Source organism: Caretta caretta, chromosome 3 (assembly GCF_965140235.1).
Source record: "Caretta caretta isolate rCarCar2 chromosome 3, rCarCar1.hap1, whole genome shotgun sequence".
In the NCBI taxonomy this organism is placed as follows: Eukaryota; Metazoa; Chordata; order Testudines; family Cheloniidae; genus Caretta; species Caretta caretta.
The window spans coordinates 52,621,299-52,641,860 of NC_134208.1; the positions used below are offsets into that span (position 1 = coordinate 52,621,299).

Below are 20,562 nucleotides of genomic sequence, written 5' to 3' on the forward strand. Positions count from 1 at the left end.
TCCTCCTAATGTCTGTTCTAATGTCTCAGTAGTAATGTATTCTGTTGATACCATCTTGTTATCACTTCAACCATATCTAATGTCTATTCTAATGAAATGTTCATTGTGTCCAAGTGACTAATTATAATCTTACACTTAATCACAATAGCTTTTTGTTTTGTTTTGCTGAAAAAACATCTTCTAAAGCCCTGTATGACCTACAGAACCTACCACAATTAAGCACAGAACTTATATGTGGTTGTGATACCTAAACATTGTGACATGGGTCCGTCTTGCTGATAAAAGCAAGACAAAACTGTATTACAACTATTGATTATAATTGTATTTTAACACAATAAACTACGGTAAAGATCTAAGAACTAATCATGGTAAGACCAGAAATTAGGGCATAATACGTAACTATAGATTTTGTAGCACAGATAGGGCCTCAGAATTCAGGTCACTTCCTTAAAACTATATTATCTAAACCATGTCAAGCATTAGAGAACCATTTTCAAACTTGCTCAGAAGCTTTGTGACAAAATACCTTGGTAAGAAAGCTAATTTTTAACTGAACCAAGATCTTTTAAAATTGTCATGACTATTTATTTGACAAGAATTCTGTAGAATTAAAGTAAAACATTTTCAATAAGCATCAGATAATTTTATTACAACTTTAAACACAATTTGTGTTACTTTTGTTGTTCTAGCAATTCTACCCAAACTAATTCATGGAATTCTACGTCAATAATGATAACTGATTGTTCACAAATTCCCTGTGAAGTTCCTTGTGATGATTTGGTTCCTGGGATGATGATGTATGACTTACGAATTTTGGCTGATAATACTAGGCAATTATGAAGTTGTTTCTAAGAAAATTGAGATCTATATCAATACAACAGGCATTCATGATATGGCAAAGGCCACAAAAGCTAACAGTGTTTTTTCTGTCTCTTTCTCTGTCCAACATTAAACAGTGATAGATAGGTTTGGAGCTATTTTTTACAGAGACCTTGGATTTAATTGGTTACTTGGCAAACATCCAAAAGCATTCATTCAAGTTGAAAGTTCATTGATTTAAACATGCACACACAAATAACGATGAATTAAAACAAGCATTTATTATTGAAACTGTGATTGAGTGATTTTGCAAAACAAACATAGTCAAACCCTATCAGCGTCTCTTATTTTCATTAATAACCTTTCTTTGATTAAATGGAAAGGGTTAATTTTACTTTCAGTCCTGCTGTGCAAATTCATTTACTTATTCTGTTTTTGACAGACAGACACAAGGCAGAGGAGTAACAAGAAAGGAAAAAAAAAATGGGTGAAATACGTTTTTTGTTGATCTTTTCAGAGCACTGGACTACTGTTTAGTTATTAGTGGATGCTTTGCCTGGCAAGTTGATCATGATACTTGTTTTTTTGGACCCTGGCTGACACCATGGTCAAGGACATCATCTGATTGTATACTTTATCCTTAGACAAGGCAGGCATGAATGAATACAGTATAGTTGATTTCAGAATTTGATGAAAAGCCAAAAGAATGAGAGATAGCATAGGGGCAGTTAGAAAGCAACAGAACAACGGAAGGAAAACAATACAGGATCTTACAGGCCTCTGTGATGTATGCACTTAATAATCCCCACTGATGGACTGAGGACTGGATGTCATGATATTGTGATGACTTTCAGCATCCACAAATGAAAACAATATTCAGTGAGCAAGGCCAGCCAGCCTTCTTGTCAGTAAGAAAGTCCCTTATTCTGGTGTGCGCCTTCTAACTTTAGTTGAAGGAAGCTGAAATGAATTGAGGTCAGTTGCAATGACGGCAAGTTGAGAGATGAGCTGGGGGAAAGATTATTCTTTTTTTTCCACCCAAAGTATCTCTTTAAAAATCCCTAAAAGGAGTAAAAAAGGGTGGCATATTTTACCCTCATTATTTTGTCCACTGATTAAATACATCTCCATGAGGCCAAACTTGGAATAGGTAACCTCGTTCCCCCATTGTCTTGTTTACCAAGTATTATCTCACCATAGTCCTTGACCTATATCAGTAGGCCATTTTTGTTTGTTTGTTTGGAAAATAATGTGACCTATTTTCCATGGTTAATTCTTAGGCAGGCAAAAAGTCATAGGTTGCTATCTTATGAACTTTAACATCCTTTTTCACAGTTGTTTAGGGTAAATTTTAGGTCCAATAATTACAACATGCTGCTTTGTCTGTGTGTATCCACCATAGGTTGACAGGGAAGTATCATGTCTCTGCCAGACCAGGGGCAATTGTGGGTCATTAGAACTCAGTGTGAGACACCTTGGGACAATGACTTTCTTGAAGCTAGGAGAAGATACTTTTTCCTCTTGTCTAAAGAGAGTGTGGAAGTGGAGACAATGGAGATTCACCAAGCAGAACAAAGAGACAGAGGTGACAGATTACAAAAAGACTCCAAAAAACATACACAGCAAGTTTTGAGCATGAGAAGTGAAGACGATGAATTGCACAAGGTCAGAAGAGGTGAGTTGGAGGTAAAAAGACTCCATGTTTCAGAATCTAAGCCATGCACTGCAATGGGTCCCTGGAGAGCCCTAGGCAACCCTGGCTCCAGCCCAAACAATGTGGAATGGTGAGGAAATTGAAGCAAGCAAATGCATTTAGGGTTTACTATTTTTGTATAGATGTGTATATTTCTAGTGCTATTAAAGATACAGCAATAGTATGTTAGAATCCCAAGCAAAGTGTGTTTGTATGTTACACCTACCATGTGCCCCCTGGAAGAGATAAATGAGAAGGTTCACACCTTCAGGTGGAGTTCTGGGAGAGGATGTGGTTAAGTTATAGGGGGCGGGAGTTGGAGAGATCAGTACTGAATATATGGGCTGAAACTCTCAGGAATGCATGATAGATAGAGGATCTACACCCCAAGAGTTTCCTGGGGACCCCAAGACAGGGGCATTGTCTGGGTTCTGTCCAGACTCTGGAGGCATAAAACACATGGGCTCTAGTGGCTGGTGAGTGACCCAGAAGATGTGGGGGGTGTTGATTGGACCTGTGACATTCCTTTAACTTGCTTACACATACAGTATGAGTCTATGGAGAAGATCATGAAGAATATGCTGACAGAAAACATGGCTTCATCCAGTTATCATTGTGATGGTCGTATTAGATATGACCCTGACTATTGTACATTAAACTCTCCTTTACTGTGACTTCTCTACTCAAAATCTATGCCTTAAAATATTCTGGCAGCTTCACACACAATCATAAAATTGGGAGGGACCTCGAGAGGTCAACTAGTCCAGTCCCCTGCATAGTACAGTAGAACCATCTTAATGTAACTAGGACATCCCAGCAGGAAGCTTATTGTCTCAAGCTGGTCCTATCTAAAAGTACTTTAAATTAAATAAAATAGGATACTGAAAAAATAAATACAAGAACAAAAATGATATTCACTTTGATCTGTTCTTTATTAAAACTTCTAGGGCTTAGGGTTAGGGTTATCCTCTGCTGTGATAGAGCTGTACTAATTGCAGAACTGAAGGAAGGATGAGCAAAAGTGGCTTTAAGCAATCTTTACACTACTGCAAATGCCCAATCACTGGTGTAAGTTAGATCAGCCTCTAAGCAGCACTAATACACGTCCACTACCTATGCCTCCAAGATGCTGTCTAGGTAGCGAGGGATCATAGGAGCACAAGAACACCCCTGTCACACAATATACACTGGGGAAGGGAGAGAAGGAGGAAGAGAGTACATTGGAAGAGAGTATATCAAAAGGGAGTTTACACAATGTGAATTTAGTTAAGTACTACTTAACCCAGTGATTACAGTATTCAGTCTCACCACATACTATGCCTTATCAGAGGTGTGGTAGTCTTTCCTTTCTCTCTCTCTTTTGGTTTTCTTTTCCTCCTTTTAGTGTATTATTTTTCTTTAAAAATATTTTCCCTCCATTTCTTCTTTTTTTTATATATATCCCCCTCCCTTGGTGACTCCCACATCTCTCTTTCACACCCTGGTAACTCAGCAGATCCATTCTTCTACCCATCAGAAGGCTACAGGCTGCTCAGGCATCCATTCATCCCATCCACTAAAAACAATGAGAAAAGAGAAGTCTGGATTGGCTGGCTGATGGCTGAATCATATACATGTGAACCACTTCTATGGCCAACTACATTAAGGGATCAGGGAGCTACCCTCCACTTCACTTACAGCAGTAGAAGTATGTTTGCTGTGTGGAGGAAGGTGTAAGGTTGATCTAGATCATGTAGCTTTCCTTACTATCACTGTTTCTCTTCTATTCCCTGTATCACCCCAAAAATAGTCCAGGCACCCTCTGTTCCTAGCTGGGAAACAGAAACTTTTCTGTTCTGGTCAAATGCATCCTCAATATATGGAATTTATGCCAATTCCGTTATGATAAAACAGCAGCCATTGCTGTTCATCACTAGGCTAAATTAGTTCCTTGGGAGAAGTCCCTGTAAAACAGCCTTATCCCAATCAAGCATGTGTCAATTAAGTGGAATGTTCTGTACTTTTAAAGGCAAAAGATTAGCATTTAAATAAGGAGACTGCTCTATAAAATACTTTTAAAATTGTTTTACTTTTGTGTAATACTTAGAAGCATTTTTAACAAAGCAACAAGCTTTCTAAGGAACAATCTGTCACATAAATACTAGTCAATAAAAAAAATCACAAATGGTTAGAGGGGAATAGCAATGTGTTTTGAAAATCCTTTTTTGTATGAACCATGTGCTTGTGAAAGGTATCAGATTGACAACACTTCAGGCAAATGTTCTCTTTTTCCAAAGAACAGATTTAGAACAGACAACAACAGTGACAGCACTGCAGGCTGGTTCATTATGAAGAGAACCATGTAATACTTTTCATTGATCATGTGATTCTTCAGCACATCACATGGCTATCATCACCCTCAGTATTAGATACCTAAAATAATGTATTTATGCAATTTTGAGGTTGAATCGTTTGTACTCGATGCGCACTTAGAACTGTGTCTGAGCCCACTATTACTAACATAACAAGCACAGGACTGTAGCTCTTGCAAAGCAGCCACGGTATTTTCTCTGGGCCTAATTTTGTCTCTAATAAAATCAATGAAAAATTTTCTCTTAACTGTAATAGGACTAGAATATTCCCCTCTTTGTATTAGGTGGTCAGGATTTCTCATTTCTTACATTGTTTACAACATACTCTAGTTATTCTAAAAGCCAGGCTGATTTTCCTGTCCTAGCGAAGCAGAAAAAAATATCTTTGTGAATGAGAATAAAAGATTGGACAGATCCCCCATTTAAAAAGGGAACAACAAAATTAAATGTTCATTGATATTGCAAATCTTGTCTTTCCCAAGGTTAGGTAAAGTATATTGGCCATTTGGGTACAGTCTGAGATTTCATTTTTTGTTGCAGTACTCTGAAAGGGTACATTAATAAGAAGAAAGCCAGACAAACAGACTATTTGAGGGTCAGACAGACAGAGTTGAGGGTCTTGGACTGGCCATATTAGGTGTTCTCTGACACAGTTTTATCTACAATTACATGGATGGCAGAGTTATTTCCCATTAATTTAGGAAATGAAGAAAGGAAAAGAGAGAAGAAACACGTTTCATTTAACTGTTCTATACCAGGCAGGTGTTATATTTATTTGTGTTATATTTCAACAACAAGCTGAGAATGCGAGACTGTAATTTGCGTTTTGGATGTGTGGAAACGTGGGAAAGAAAGAGCTGTACCAACTCACCAGCCTATTTCCATGAGGCAGCACTCTGTAACCAAGTAACAGTGTCAAGAAACTAAACCCACTATCAAGGAGAAAAATTATAAAAGAGGACTGCACTTAGGGCATCCCACTACCTTGATTTCTCTACATTTGAGTGTGAGGGATACACTATTATCAATTATGCTGCTGTTGTTGCTCTGTCCAGTGTCAGAAGGTTGACTACATACATGACTGATACTGGGTTCCAGGGAGATCAGCATTTGCTCGATAACCTGCAGGTATTTTACAACTCCTGTCCAACTTGGCATTTCATTGTCTGCCCATCTCTACTTATTAGGCTCAAGCTGTGCAATTAATTCACCCCAAAAATAGACACCAGAGATAAATCCAAAGATTAAACCAGACATGAAAAACTGCTTGTTGCTTGTCTTTTTTTTAAAGTTTACTTGTCTTGGTTTCCCCTTTCTCCTGGTTAATAATGTCTTTTCAAGATATCTGGGAGATTTTTGTTGGTTTGCAAAGGATGATGGACAGGGGCAGAGAAAGAGCTGTGAGACCTAAAGTCTAAGGAAAAGGGAAAGACAAAGGGAAAGTAAAACAAGAGCTGGCAAGATCCTGATTCAGCTCTCAAGTACACTGGTGTAAACCAGGACTAATTCCATGGAAATCATTGGACTTACAACAACATAAGACTGGTGTTAATGAGCTCATAGGACCTGATCCAGCTCTACTGATATAATGGCAGCTTTGGCAGTGACTTCAGTGGGCACAAGGTTGAACTCATAAGCTTGGACAGTCAGCTACATTTATTGGTGCATTACACTTCATTGAAGATGGCTCTGTTATTAAGCCCTGCACCCCAGAATTTTTTCCCTTAGCATAAGTGTCCTTCTTCACAGAGGCAGATCTAGCATATCTGACACTAACACATCCCCTACAGGAATCTCAGTGCAGGGGTACCTATTGAGATAAATAAGAGACAAATAAAAGTCAGAGATAAAAGTATATAAAATAATGAATGGTCTAGAGAACTTAGTTCTGGAGCTTCTGTTCTGTCTCATAACACGAGGACAAGTCAATGAAACTGATAGGTGGCAAATTCAAAACTGATAAAAGGAAATACTTTTTCATGAAGCGTGCAATTAGACTGTGGAACTCACTGACATAGGAAGTTGTTTAGGCTAAGAACTTAGCAAGAGTAAAAAGTGATTGGACATTTACATGGATAACATAATAATAACCAGGGTTTTCATAGTTAATGCTAACAAACATTGTGGAATGGATGTTAAAGCTCATGATTCAGGAGTTAAGCCCATTTCTGGCTATTAGAGATCAGTATAAGACCTATTATGGGGGAAGATTACTTCACATCTGTCTACTGTGGAGTTCTAACACCTTCCTTTGAAAAATATGGTGTTGGCCACTGTCAGGTAGGATGCTGAACTAAACAGACCAGTATGACAGTTCCTATGCATGATTCCTGGCTCTTGGCACAGCCCATAACAATCACGGCAGACAATGAGCAAGGTAGACATGTGCTGTGGCTACTCTAACCGGTGCTGGTACCTGAATCAGCCTCCAACAACTGATAGGGGAAGCACAAGAAACTCTCAGGTTCAGCATTAGCACAGGATGAATTCCTCCCAGTGTATCTGTAGTGAGTTTTTAAAATTAAGTATTATTTATAATAATACTCTGAACAGATTAACTGTGTTTGCTCAGTGTTAATTATTTCAAATACTAACTGAAATATGAACTGTACACACATTCATAAATGGATTAAAAGGTTATTTAGTTCCACTGTGGTTTCTGTAAGCACCTGTTGTCTCTGCAGAAATGATGTTATGTAAGTTACTACAGAAATACTCCTTAAGAAATTACAACATATATCCACGTACCTTCTAGAGCTACAGCAAAGTAGGGGAAAGTAGTCACCTCTTTCACTAGCAGTAGAAGCCTATTATTGTTACAGACGGGTATGCAGATCACAGAACTAGCATTTTAAACAGGGATGCCAGTTGGTTCTACAATTAAATTCTAGATGTACAATAGAATGAAAACGTATGGAGGTGTGAAGCAAAAAATATAATCCAACTCCTTCAATTTCCCAGCTAGTTTTGAGCAAAAGACAGGATATACCAACAGTAGCTTTGGGGTTTTTTGCTTCTCAGAATGTAACTAAAATATATTTACCATTTATAATCATGCTGGCATCACACAAATAGACTGTTTCATATCCAAACCATTCTGTTGTCGTGCAATTTTAACTCGGTAAAGCTTTACTCTTTGAAAGTGAGATTAATTCAAAATTAAATTATACATACTGTATAAGAATTTACATGGAATATGTCAAGAATACTGGAAAATGAGCAGGATATTTAGGCTTTAGTATCAACCAAATCAGTTTTCTTTATGGGAAAGATTTTTCGGCATAACTTTCAGAAATGCAGACCTCAAAACTATTTCTATAAAGTAGGATACGTTGTAAGTATAAAACTATTTTATCATAACATTGCAATAAAATTGTAATCATAATAATACATCAGGGTACCAACAAGTATAAATAATCTATTAGGTCCTGTTACAGCATTTTGGTCCAAGCAGCGAGACTTCTGCACCTGGGTGGAGTCCCATTGGGCTGTTTCAGTGGGGCTCTATGCAGGGGTGAGAGCTCTCCATTATAAATCAGATTGTGGGATCAGGGCCATGGTTTATTTAATTAAAACTACAGTTAATTGATCATAATTATGTAAGTACAAGGTACTCTCCCTTACTGATTAGAGTGTAATTAAAGAGCTACTTTGCAACTCTAGTAACAATGTATAGTTCCCCCCAAATTTATGTTCTTCTCCTAATCAGGATTAGAATGTCAGGAACATACATACCAAAGAAATCCAACACCTAAAATGAAATGGCTCCCTCTCAAGGCAGACTCTAAAACATTCCTGTCCTTGGAGGGATCTTTCACTTCGAGGAATAATTAAATAAATACCTATCCATAGGCCATGCTAAATCCATCCTATACATTTCCCCCTCTGCAAAGGATATAATTGAATGATGTGTATGTATAGCTGAAAGGGATATCTCAAACATGTGTACATGTTACAGTTCCCTAGTGGCCCAGGCACTGGAGATATTCTTTTTGCTCACTAGTTTTTGGGAACAAAAGGTCAAGAGTTCTATTATTCCCTTTGGTGTGTATATGCAGTTGTATGATAATGCAGTCAATATGCATTTGACAATGGATTACTTCAATAGACATGCTGACTTCCAACAGATATAATAACTCATCCAAACTGAACTGGCACCCTTGGAAATGCAGCACTTTATTTTAATTAATAAGAGTTCACATTGCCTCCAGAAGTCCTGATCTGGCACACCATCGTGTCAATAGAAGGCATGCAAAACTTAAAGTTAAAGAAAGGAAACCCCTGGGGAACATTGTTATGACCCTTTTGTCCCCAACCATATACCAATGACCACAATTCCTGCTTCCATTAAAGTTGTAAAAGTCCCTCTCTGCTTCAGCCAGAACTGCTACATATGCTGAAGATCTTCACAAAGTGCCCAAAAGGAATAATAAAGGGCAAGGCCCTTATTTTCCTCTCTCTTACAATGATTGTATGCCTATGTGACTCCACTGTCTATAATAGAAGTACTCCTGATTTACACCCGTGCAACAGGGGAATTAGACTCAATATCTTTAAAATTAATCTTTATAAAACCTGAAAGAAACACTTAACAAAACCACTACCTAAGTAAAAAGAAAAGGAGTACTTGTGGCACCTTAGAGACTAACCAATTTATTTGAGCATGAGCTTTCGTGAGCTACAGCTCACTTCATCAGATGCATACCGTTTCCACGGTATGCATCTGATGAAGTGAGCTGTAGCTCACGAAAGCTCATGCTCAAATAAATTGGTTAGTCTCTAAGGTGCCATAAGTACTCCTTTTCTTTTTGCGAATACAGACTAACACGGCTGTTACTCTGAAAACTACCTAAGTAGAGCTTTTAACCTAAAAAAAGGAGAAGTGCCAGAGACTTCCTACTGCTATAATTTTACATGGAAGGTGCTCAGATATTACAGTGATGGACAACAGCTTAAAACCCTGAGATACACAGCTCTCTCTGAAAAGGGTCTGCTATTGAATTATGTCTTCATGGAAACAGGAGACTACAGTCGTATTGAATTGAATACACAGTTGACATTTTATCTGTGATATGCACAGCTAGTTCTTTTGTACTCCTAACCCTTGAAGAGAAATAGATGAGGGGGAGGGGCTCTGACTGGGTGTTAGAGTACACTAGGCAGCTGGAAGATGTCCTGGTAATGTTCCACCAGAGAGGAGTTTGAATCATATTTGGAGCTGGGAAAAAGTTTTTCAGCTAATAGTAAATTTGCAGAAAAATGGATTTTTCAGGGTATCAAAACTTTGTGAATTCAGTGAATAGTTTCAGCCAACACACAGTGTGTTTTTTTTTCAAATGTTCCAAATTGACATTGTTTTGAAATGTCATTTCAAACCAACAACTGAAACTTTTTGTTCAACCCAAATTATTTTGGTTTGTTCTTTGTTTTGTCAGGAAAAAACAAAACAAAAAAATCAGTTTTGGTTCAAGTTCAACCAACTTTTTCTTTAGCTATTCTGGTTCTGCCATCCCTGTTAGCTGTTTGGAAAAAGCTTGGGTCTGGCCAATAGCAGTTTGGAAGAGGGGACAGATAGAAGGGCATCACAAGGTGCTTGGAGCTAGCCTGAGTGCTTTACAAGCTTTCTGATCCCACTGCAGTCCCAATATGACACATCATGTCAAAGATTAACAAGAATTTCATTTTTTTAAATTAGGAAAAACACATTTGATAAGATATTTTAAATTGAATGTCCATACATGAAATACACCATCTGGTATGATATTTCACATTTTGTGGAATTCTAGAGAATAATCAAGGTGCAAACTTAATGCATGAAGAACATAGTGATAAGTAATCTTTGAAAATTAATATACTAGGTTTAAAATGGATCATAGTATGATTGTTAATTAGAGTTACACGTCTAACTCTCTATTCATCACATTGACAATTTGTTGCTATCTGTTCTTAAAACTAGTTTATATCAAATAAGGCTCTTTACATATCCCTTATCAAAAGTGATACCTCCTCTATGACTGACATTCAAATTGCAACAATCTATTTAAAAAGTTGTGTAACTCCAGTAGTTATACTCAGTAGTTCTTGTTCTAGTCTTTTAGTTTCAAAGGTAGATTGGGAAAGCAAAATGACAAATTGCATTATTTTACCTACTGAGAACATGTACTCCTGAGAAATCCATTAATTTTTGAAAGAGAAATATTGCAGTTCTCATAAAGAATGCTTGGATTGCCACCTAGAAACAGAAATCCTTGTGCACATGGCAGGATTGTACTGTACTGTAATTTCCACGCACTGTTCCTGTAATCTGCCTCCACCTTGTTTTGGAGGACTATGTTAAATCAAGCTTTTGCCTCTCTGCTGAAGCAGTCAGTTAGTGTTGGGCTGATGGTTTTAGTGATGTGTGTACTTGTTCCACAGAAACTGGTTTGATCATCAACATCATTTGCCTTCTAACGACTGAGAAGTCAGCAAATGATAAGTATGTTCTTTTTTTGTTTTGACTCTGAACTGGATTTAAACCAGTAACCTAGATGCAAAACGCCTTGTAGCCCATTACTATTTTCCAAAGCCATCCAGTCCCTTGAGACTTGTTAGCATTGTTGTAGGACAAATGGCCAAGAGGCATATAATATCATTGTTTACTGTTCTACAGATCCACGTGTGACAGTCTGTACCTGTGAATTCATCCCTTACACACTATTGTAATAATGTCTGTGCAAAGAATGTCTTTAAGGTATCATTTGAAAACTCATAATTTGCTGATCGCCATTGTCCTGGTAAAATATGTGTGGCAACTTTGTATGCAAAGTTATACGATTCCACTGTATGGTGTTACTAAGACATGTTCCAAGTCTGGGGAGCAACCAAACCAGCTCCTCAGAGACAAAGGGCAAGCTGACACCTCAGCCAGGTGTAAGCAAGGTCAAATGGGCCATCACCTGCTAAGTGGCTATTCTTTGGAAGGAAAAGGGACATGGGTGAAAATCTCCATCAGAGCAAAGAAACAGAATAGAGTTCCTGTCCAGGGAGACTGCCTGGTCCCCTGTTCCCCTGGAGAAGCTTCTCAAAGGAGAGAGAGGACTAGAAAAAGAAAGGACAGAAAACCCAAATTCTCTCTCTGTGTGTCTCTATCCAGAGCATTCACAACACCTGAGGAACAAAGAAATCAGTGTTGGACTGGGGGAGGGATCCTGACTGATAGAAGTTCAACAAGTAGAACTTCTGAAATGTGGTTAGAGAGACTTTGCTTTGAATTTAGCCTATTTGTTAAGTTAGGCATTAGTTGCATTTTATCTTTATTTTTCTTGTAACCAAGTCTGACCTTTATGCCTCATTACTTGTGTTCACTCAGCATCTATCTCTTTGTAGTTAATAAACTTTTTGTATTGTTTTATCTAAATAAATGTGTTTGAATTGAAGTGTTTGGGAAAATCCATCTGGGATAACAGGATCTGTGTATTTCTGTTAATGAAATAACAGACTTTATATGAACTTGTATTGTCCAGGAGAAGGCTGAACAGTATCAGACGCACATTTCTGGGGAAAAATCTGGGACTGGGAATGTACTGGTGTCACCCTGACACGTAATTCCAGAGTAGCTGACTGCAGCACTCTCACAATATAGCTGGGAGTGATTTACATGCTGAAGAATGTGTGTGAGCAGAACCAGAGTGGAAACTACAGCAGCAAAAGCAGTGTAAAAGGCACCTGAGGTAAGAGGTCTGAGATGCAACAGCTGTTCATCAGTCTACATAGTACCCTGTGTATGTCACACTAAAACTGTGCAATATTTTACCTACCAACTACATACAATCACACATTTACCCCCTTTAAAATTATTAAATAATTGAAGATGGCACAATGAATTGATATTAAAGTTAGTCGGAAAAAAATTGAAATTCCAATTTTTTTGAAAAAAAGCATTTTTGTGATTTTTTTGTGTGTGAAAAAAATTATCTTCCATTCTTCCCCCTTTCTCATGCTCCCCCCAAAGCCAGCTGTATTTGGTAGGGTATACTTATCTAATTTTGTATGAGTTGGGGGGGCAGGTCAATTATTATTTAAGTTACATATTTTATTAGAGGCTTCTAGGACAGCAGTGCTAGAGAGCAAGCATATTTTTATTTCAGATGTTTTAATAGTTTCTATCATCAGCTTTAGAATATAAATTATAAAGCATATTAATTATATATGCTCACTGTAACTGGAGGTAGCATAAAAACCACAACTTCAAAAAATATTAATAGAGATTATATAGAGATTATTTTACACCTTTTCCTGACAGAAAAATAATTCAGTGCTCACAAGCACAACTGCACAGTGCCTGTGCATAGAGTTATTTTCTCCCTAATTTCACTGAGCCTGGTTTTAAAATATGTGTAGTGTGTTTACAGCTTACCAAGGAAACTAGAACACATTGGACAGTTTTGTCTGAACATCTTCAAGTAAAGGCCACCAATAATTCAGTATTTCAATTATCCATTTAGTTATTTTTATTTATATTTTCATACGAAAAGCTACTGCATTTGTCACTTCATGGGCCTAAAGTTATATACCATTTTATAAGCAAAGATGAACCATTTAGCTGGGAATGTATTTTAGTTCTTTTAGCCTCCTGTCAAGTAAAGATATGTATAGTTATGAGACCAGCCTGTGAAATATTTCAATCTGAACAGTATATTTTTGAAGTTATTACAAGTTTGTGCCCATGACATTTTAAGATTTGAAGGAGGACAGGAATGCAATAGCAAATCACATTTTAATTTTAACAGGAGGGAATAATATTTCAGCTTTGCCTTTAGCCTGCACAAACGTCTATGAATACACTTAAAGTGTCATGTTAGTACCTGTATTCATTGATTCCATCTTCACAAGTGGCTCCATGCTGGCACCAGTTCTCTTCACAGTCATTAATGTTCTCCAGGCACGTTCGCCCAGTCCATCCAGGAGCACAGACACATTGAGAACTCTTGTTGTCTTCATCAAGGAAGCAGCTACCTCCATTTTCACATGACTAAAAGTGAGAATTACACACAAACAAGAAGAGGGTTTCATCTCTACGGGTTGTCCTTACCTAAGAAATTTGATTAAATAAACTGTTTTGGAAATAACTGGGAGTGTGACAGTTTTCTCTCACAACGTGGTCAAAGACAAATCTCAGTGAATTAAAATATAAAGTGCAATGAAGATAAACCAACATTTGAATCTATTGTTGTGTACAATGTTATGATACAGTGTAACTATACTGTTTGTTATAATTGGTTATAAACACACGTATTTTAGGTAAGATGACAAATAATAAAATAGCCTATTCTGTTAAATGTAGAAAATAAAAGCATTGCAGCCTGTAGCATAGCTATAATTTAACTTAGAATAAAGCTCTAGTCAGCAGATGTGAACATTTTTGCTGGTTCAGTAATGATTAGCTAGAACAGTGGTTTTCAACCTTTTTTTCATTTGCAGACCCCTAAAAAATATTGAACAAAAAGTTGGAAATCTTAGACGTAGTCTGTGTACCCAGGGGTCTTCAGACCATAGCTTGGAAACCACTGAGCTAGAAGAAGCAAAAGGCTGTATGAGGAACAAAGGGCACACTTAAGAATATGAGTATTTGTTATGTTCTAAAATATGGGTATTAAAAAAAACCCTATGTGACTGAATGAGACAAGGACATCACATTTCATCTGTTTTTGGACTTAGAATTCTAATTGTTTTTTGGGGGGGCGGGGGGGGGGTTAAAATATATGTATCTTTGAAAGAACAAAACAAAACAAAGTAGTAATATAATTTTCAGATAGCCATGACATTTCTTGCTATGGTAAACCCTCTTTAAAATGAAGTTGCTGGTTTCGTTGAGAAAATAAGCCACCAGTCACTATAGACATAATATCGAACAGTTTGTCAGGAAGACTAATTCTCTAGCCAGCCACTGAATGTTGAAAGATCTATAGGCAATTTGAGGGATTCCTACTTTAGCTGGTCATTACAATGTGAAGACTGACAAATGTAACATATTAACATAATTTGGGGGCATAGAAGGAGAAGCACTGAAACAGATGCGTAAGACTTTTTGAACCAAAATCTGCTCTTACTTAAACCAGGGCAACTCCACTGAACCTTAAGAGCAGAAGTAGTTTCTTACATGCACCTTTCTACATTTCTCTTGTGCTTAGTTGTTGGATACTCTGCTTTGAGTGGCAAGTAAAACTTAGCAGATACAAATATATCACCTACAGTATTATTTAATGAAAATGCAGGTTTGTGATGCTTAAAGGAAAATGTTTGTATGACTTGTGTATTCTGGATTTTCCAAGGGTTGTCAGGAAGAGGAATTAATATAATTCTATGACTATGCCAAAGAGGATGGCTCTAGACTGTTCTCAATGGTAGCAGATGACAGAACGAGGAGTAATGGTCTCAAGTTGCAGTGGGGGAGGTTTAGATTGGATATTAGGAAAAACTTTTTCACTAAGAGGGTGGTGAAACACTGGAATGTGTTACCTAGGGAGGTGGTAGAATCTCCTTCCTTAGAGGTTTTTAAGGTCAGGCTTGACAAAGCCCTGGCTGGGATGATTTAACTGGGAATTGGTCCTGCTTCGAGCAGGGGGTTGGACTAGATGACCTTCAGGGGTCCCTTCCAACCCTGTATTCTATGATTCTATGATTCTATGACTAACCTTTAAAATTCTGCTCGTGTCTTCAATCTATCCTGTATATAGTTCTGAACCTGTTCTGATGCTTAGTAAATATTTTACAGGGTTGGCAAGGACTAGCACATTTTGCAATCTGCTGATTGTGAAAGATGAATAAATCTTGTTGGGGAAAAAATACTCTTTTTTTTCTTTAAACAAAAAGGTTCATTCATTTTCCAATGTATCAAAGATCACCTGAGCTCTAGGAAGGAAATGTATCCTCTTTTCTTGTCAGTGTTTAAGTTTTAAGGTCTCTTTTCAGCTTCCATGAAAACTTAGCCTTCATAAAAATAGGAAAAAATATTTTTAAAAAATATGAAACTAAGGCTTTTCTCGCTAGTCTATTGACTTCTAAAGAAAATGGTGAGTTGGGCTCTGCCAATGATCTATGTATCTCAGTTTGATTGAGTCTGAATCCATTTAAAATGTTATCAAGGTTTGTAGCAATAAAAATTCTTGCCAGAAATTCGCTATATTAATTTGTCATTGATTAAGTTTTAAACTGACCTTAAAATTGGATCTTTTTGCTATGCTATTAGTGTTAAATACTGGAATTATGCTGGGCTCATTTCTCAATGTGACTACTCTTGATGGAGGGAACTACTCAGCTTGAATAAAGTCGGTAGAATCAAGCCCTCTTTACAGTTATGGAAATATCTTTTCCCTTTTATATATAAATGTATATATCTTGCCCTTTTATTTTGTCTGGGTATTTCCTGAGGTTTTGCTAAATTTTCAAGTCTCTAAATGCTCTCTCCCACTCCCTTTGTTATTGGATCTCATATAAAATGTTTGCCTTGATTTCAAAGTTCATTATTGAATCATGCATCAGGAAATTATAAATAAAATGTTAAGAAAAGCAGAGTACGTTTGAATTTAGGAATAAAACAAAATATGAGGTCTTTATATCCCCAATATACCTTTATGAGGCTAGTCTACCCACTGGTGTTTCTCTATATTTGATCAGAGATAACAGCAGCATTATGAGTATAGTATATATGTGTGCAAGCGTGCTTCCTCACCAATTATAGAGTCCAAAACCTTAAGGCCAAAAGGTACTATTATGATCAGCTAGTCTGATCTCCTGCATATACCAGGCCAGACACTTTCACTCAGTGATTCCTGCATCAAGCCTGTAAACTCTGTTTGAGATAAAGCAGACCTTTCAGAAATATCTAATTTTTATTTAAAGACTCCAAATGATGGCGAGTCCATGATGTCCCTAGGTGAGTTGTTCAGTGGTTATCTTGGAATCCAGTGACAATGAAAAGGAGTTAGGATCATTGCAAATTCCAACTGAACCTGAGCTCCCAGTGTGGTATTGTAGCTAAGGGGGCACAATTAAAAATGTGCACCTTATTTCTAGTCCGAATTTGTGTAACTTCATCTAGCTATTAGGTTGTGTACTGCCTTTTTCTGTTCAAATTAAGAGCTGACTAGTATCAGGAATCTATTCCCCATTTAGGTACTTGCAGACCATGAGCAAGCCATCTCTTAACGCTTCTCTTGGATAAACTAAATTGATTGAGCTCTTTTAGTCTCTTACTATAAAGCAGGTTTCCCACTTTTCAAATAATTCTTGTAGCTCTTTCCTGAACCCTTTCCACTCTGGCAAAATCCTTGCTGAAGCGTGGACTGGCCATAGAACTGGATACAGTATCCATGAATGGCTTTATCTAAAGGTAATAATACCACTTCCCTACTCCTGCTCTATACTCCCCTGCTCTTACAACCAAGGATCACATTTGTCCTCTTAGCTACAGCATTACCCTTGGAACTTATGTTCAGCTGGTACTTTCAATAACCCCTAAGTCCTATTTATTCTCACTGCATTCCAGGGCAATTACCCTCCAGTACATGTGACCTAAATTCTTTATTTCTAGATATATGACCTTGCATTTTACTGTATTAAATGTATATTGTTCAAATGAGCCTACCTTGACAACTGACAACCTCCCTTTAATGTTCATTTAACAATCACATGATCCATAAGCCCCTAGCCTACAAACACTTACTCACATGAGTAACTTTCTGTATGTGAGAGGCTCCACTAAGCTAGTATGGGTACACTGACCCACTTGTACTGTAATCTATTCTAGCAACCTGCTTCAATGTTCTAGATTAGATACGGCTTCAACAAGAATTCCGATGGCACCTTGAAGACTAACAGATTTTTTTTTTGAAAATTACAGATACAGGCATAAATATATATTGGCACATGAAGAGAAGGGAGTTACCTTACAAGTGGAGAACTAATGTTGAAGGCCAATTCAGTCAGGGTGGATGTGATCCACCTCCCAATAATTGATGAGGAGCTGTCAATATCAAGAGAGGGAAAATTGCGTTTGTAGTGAGTCAGCCAATCCCAGTCCCTATTCAAACCCAAATTGATGGTGTTAAATTTGCAAATGAATTGTAGCTCTGCAGTTTCTCTCTGAAGTCTGTTTTTAAAGGTTTTTTTTGTTGAAGAATGGCTATTTTAAAATCTGTTATTGAGTGTCCAGGAAGATTGAAGTGTTCTCCTACTGGCTTTTGTATGTTCCTCATTCTTCATTCTTTGGCAGTGAGTTCCAGAGTCTAGGCCCATCTGGGCGATTGGGGGAATGGGATATGTTTTCCGCAGTTGCGTACCTCTCCATATCAGCTGACACTTTCATTGTTCCATTGGAATATACGTCTATGGTCTCCCTAGAGGGGAGTCAAGGCCCTGTCAGCTCTTGCACCCTCAGAGGCAGTTTCAGAAGGGAGTCCAAGTCAATGCCAGTTACAGTGGTGTTTTTTGTGATGTGGCTGCCTGGTGACACTGGGAACTAGACTGGGCTTATTTCCCAAGGGTTATCATATGGCAATGTCTTTTGGTGACTACCAACCTGGGCTGGATTCCAACCAGTTACCTAGAAGTGAAAGGCTCCAGATTCCATGACCAGTTCCCTGAGTCACCTGTTCCTCTGGGTGTGGCTTTACTTTCCATAGGAACGAAAAAAAGAGGATTGAAGGGTGGGGGAGGGGTTGTTAGGAAAGTTGTTCTTCAGTTAGATTTAAATCAGGACTGAGGTCACAACTGAAACTGAGTAAAGGGGTATGAATTGCAGAGTGCACATAAATGTTGCATTCTAATTGCTGGTATGAAATAAAAAGTGCATAGTTCGCATAAACATAGTCCTCTTTCAAACAGGACTACACGTTAACATAGTCCTGTTTGAAAAAGGACTATGTTAATGGAAGCAAGCTACCTTTTAGTTCACACCATCAGCACCCACACAGAATAGTACAGTGAAACATTTTGGTGCACTATGCAATCCATACTCCTGTAGCCTGCACTGCAGGGCAGTGCAGACAAGTCCTTATATCAGCAGTGGGCAACCTGCGGCCCACACGCAGCCCATCAGGGTAATCTGCTGGCAGGCCGCAAGACAGTGTTTGCATTGACCGTCCCCAGGCACGGCTAGGCATGGCTACCCACAGCTCCCAGTGGCCGTGGTTTGCCGTTCCCGGCCAATGGGAGCTGCGGGAAGTAGCAGCCCACTGGCCACAGGTTGCCCACCACTGCCTTAGATTATTATACTCCAGTTTGAATAGAAACAGAAATAATTTTAGAAGGAATTTAAGCTAAATACAATTGTTAAGATACTATTCAAATCACAAAAAGACCTCTATACAAATGGTTTTCTAACCCTTTCATTTTGCAAATTAAAACTAAATTCTGATATTCTTACACTCAGTAGTACCCATTAGACTACTTGTGGAGTAAAATACTATTAAGTATAAGTAAGAGTATCAAAATCTGCCCTTGATAAGCGTGAGATCATTTGATGAGCCACCTTTCCTCATTCCCCCAATACCAGAATCTTCCCAAGGCTTGTATATCAAAAATAAGTTTTTTTTTAAATGCCTTGTTATGTGATAATGATAAAGAAATACAGGCAGTTACTTTTCTCTAAAACTGAACAAGAACATTTCTTACCATAAAGAAACAGTGAGATTCCCTACGCAACTCTCTCTCTCTGTCTCTGCTTCACTGTTCAGTTTCTGCCAGGAAATTTCCCAGTCCACTTTGCCTGGCTTCCTGTTACAATTTTAATAAACAATATTGTCCCTTTTTATAGTAAACCCTAATCATATTATTGCAGATTATCTCATGCATTATCACTGCAAAGCCAATCTCATAGTTGTAGGCAGGGCAAACAAAAAATGCCATAAAGTGAAAATGATCAGTTAATTTGCCCTAGTTGGCAAGTGACAATATTCTCTTCAGGACTCATGGGAGACATAATGGGTAGAAAGCAGGATTCTGTTTGTTTTTTTCTTCAAGAAATGAAACAAATGTTTACCTTTTTGCTGTCTTTTACCTCTGATCCCAGACAATGAAATAAATATCCATCCTCAAATTGAGAAATGGTCTTGGATTATAAACTCAATATGTCATGACAATGTATAGAAATATACAGAAAAGACCTTTTTTCCAGAAAGTTATAGTGGTTGCTGGCGATGTCTAAAACTTATGCCTACAATGAAAACTGACTGAGCTACTACCTTTATTCAGAGATTTTCATCCTAAATTTGCAGAACTGCAGAAGTAAAATTCATTTGCAAATTTAACACCCTTAATTTGGGTTTGAATAGGGACTGGGAGTGGCTGGCTCATTACAAAAGCAGCTTTGCCTCTCTTGGAATTGACACCTCCTCATCAATTACTGGGAGTGGACTACATTCACCATGATTGAATTGGCCCTGTCAACACTGTTTCTCCACTTGAGAGGTAACTTCTCTTCATGTGTCAGTATATAATGCCTGCATCTGTAATTTTCACTTCATGCATCTGAAGAAGTGGGTTTTTTTACCAATGAAAGCTCATGCCCAAATAAAACTGTTAGTCTTTAAGGTGCCACTGGAATCCTTGTTGTTTTTGTGGATACAGACTAACACAGCTACCCCCTGATACTTCATCCTAAAGTGTGTCTCAAACTACAATCCTGAAGTTTTAAAATTCCACCTGTTATTCAGAGGA

At 37.8% G+C, this 20,562-nt stretch overlaps 1 protein-coding gene across 1 annotated transcript in view; it reads right to left on the reverse strand.

The window, feature by feature from the left end:
* Positions 1 to 20,562, reverse strand: part of LOC125634897 (protein eyes shut homolog) — a 411,142-nt gene that overhangs the window by 8,056 nt on the left and 382,524 nt on the right. Inside the window, exon 10 of the mRNA XM_075126511.1 lies at positions 13,710 to 13,876. Within this exon, the coding sequence (XP_074982612.1) occupies positions 13,710 to 13,876 (167 nt within the window). The remainder of the gene's footprint in view (positions 1 to 13,709; positions 13,877 to 20,562) is intronic.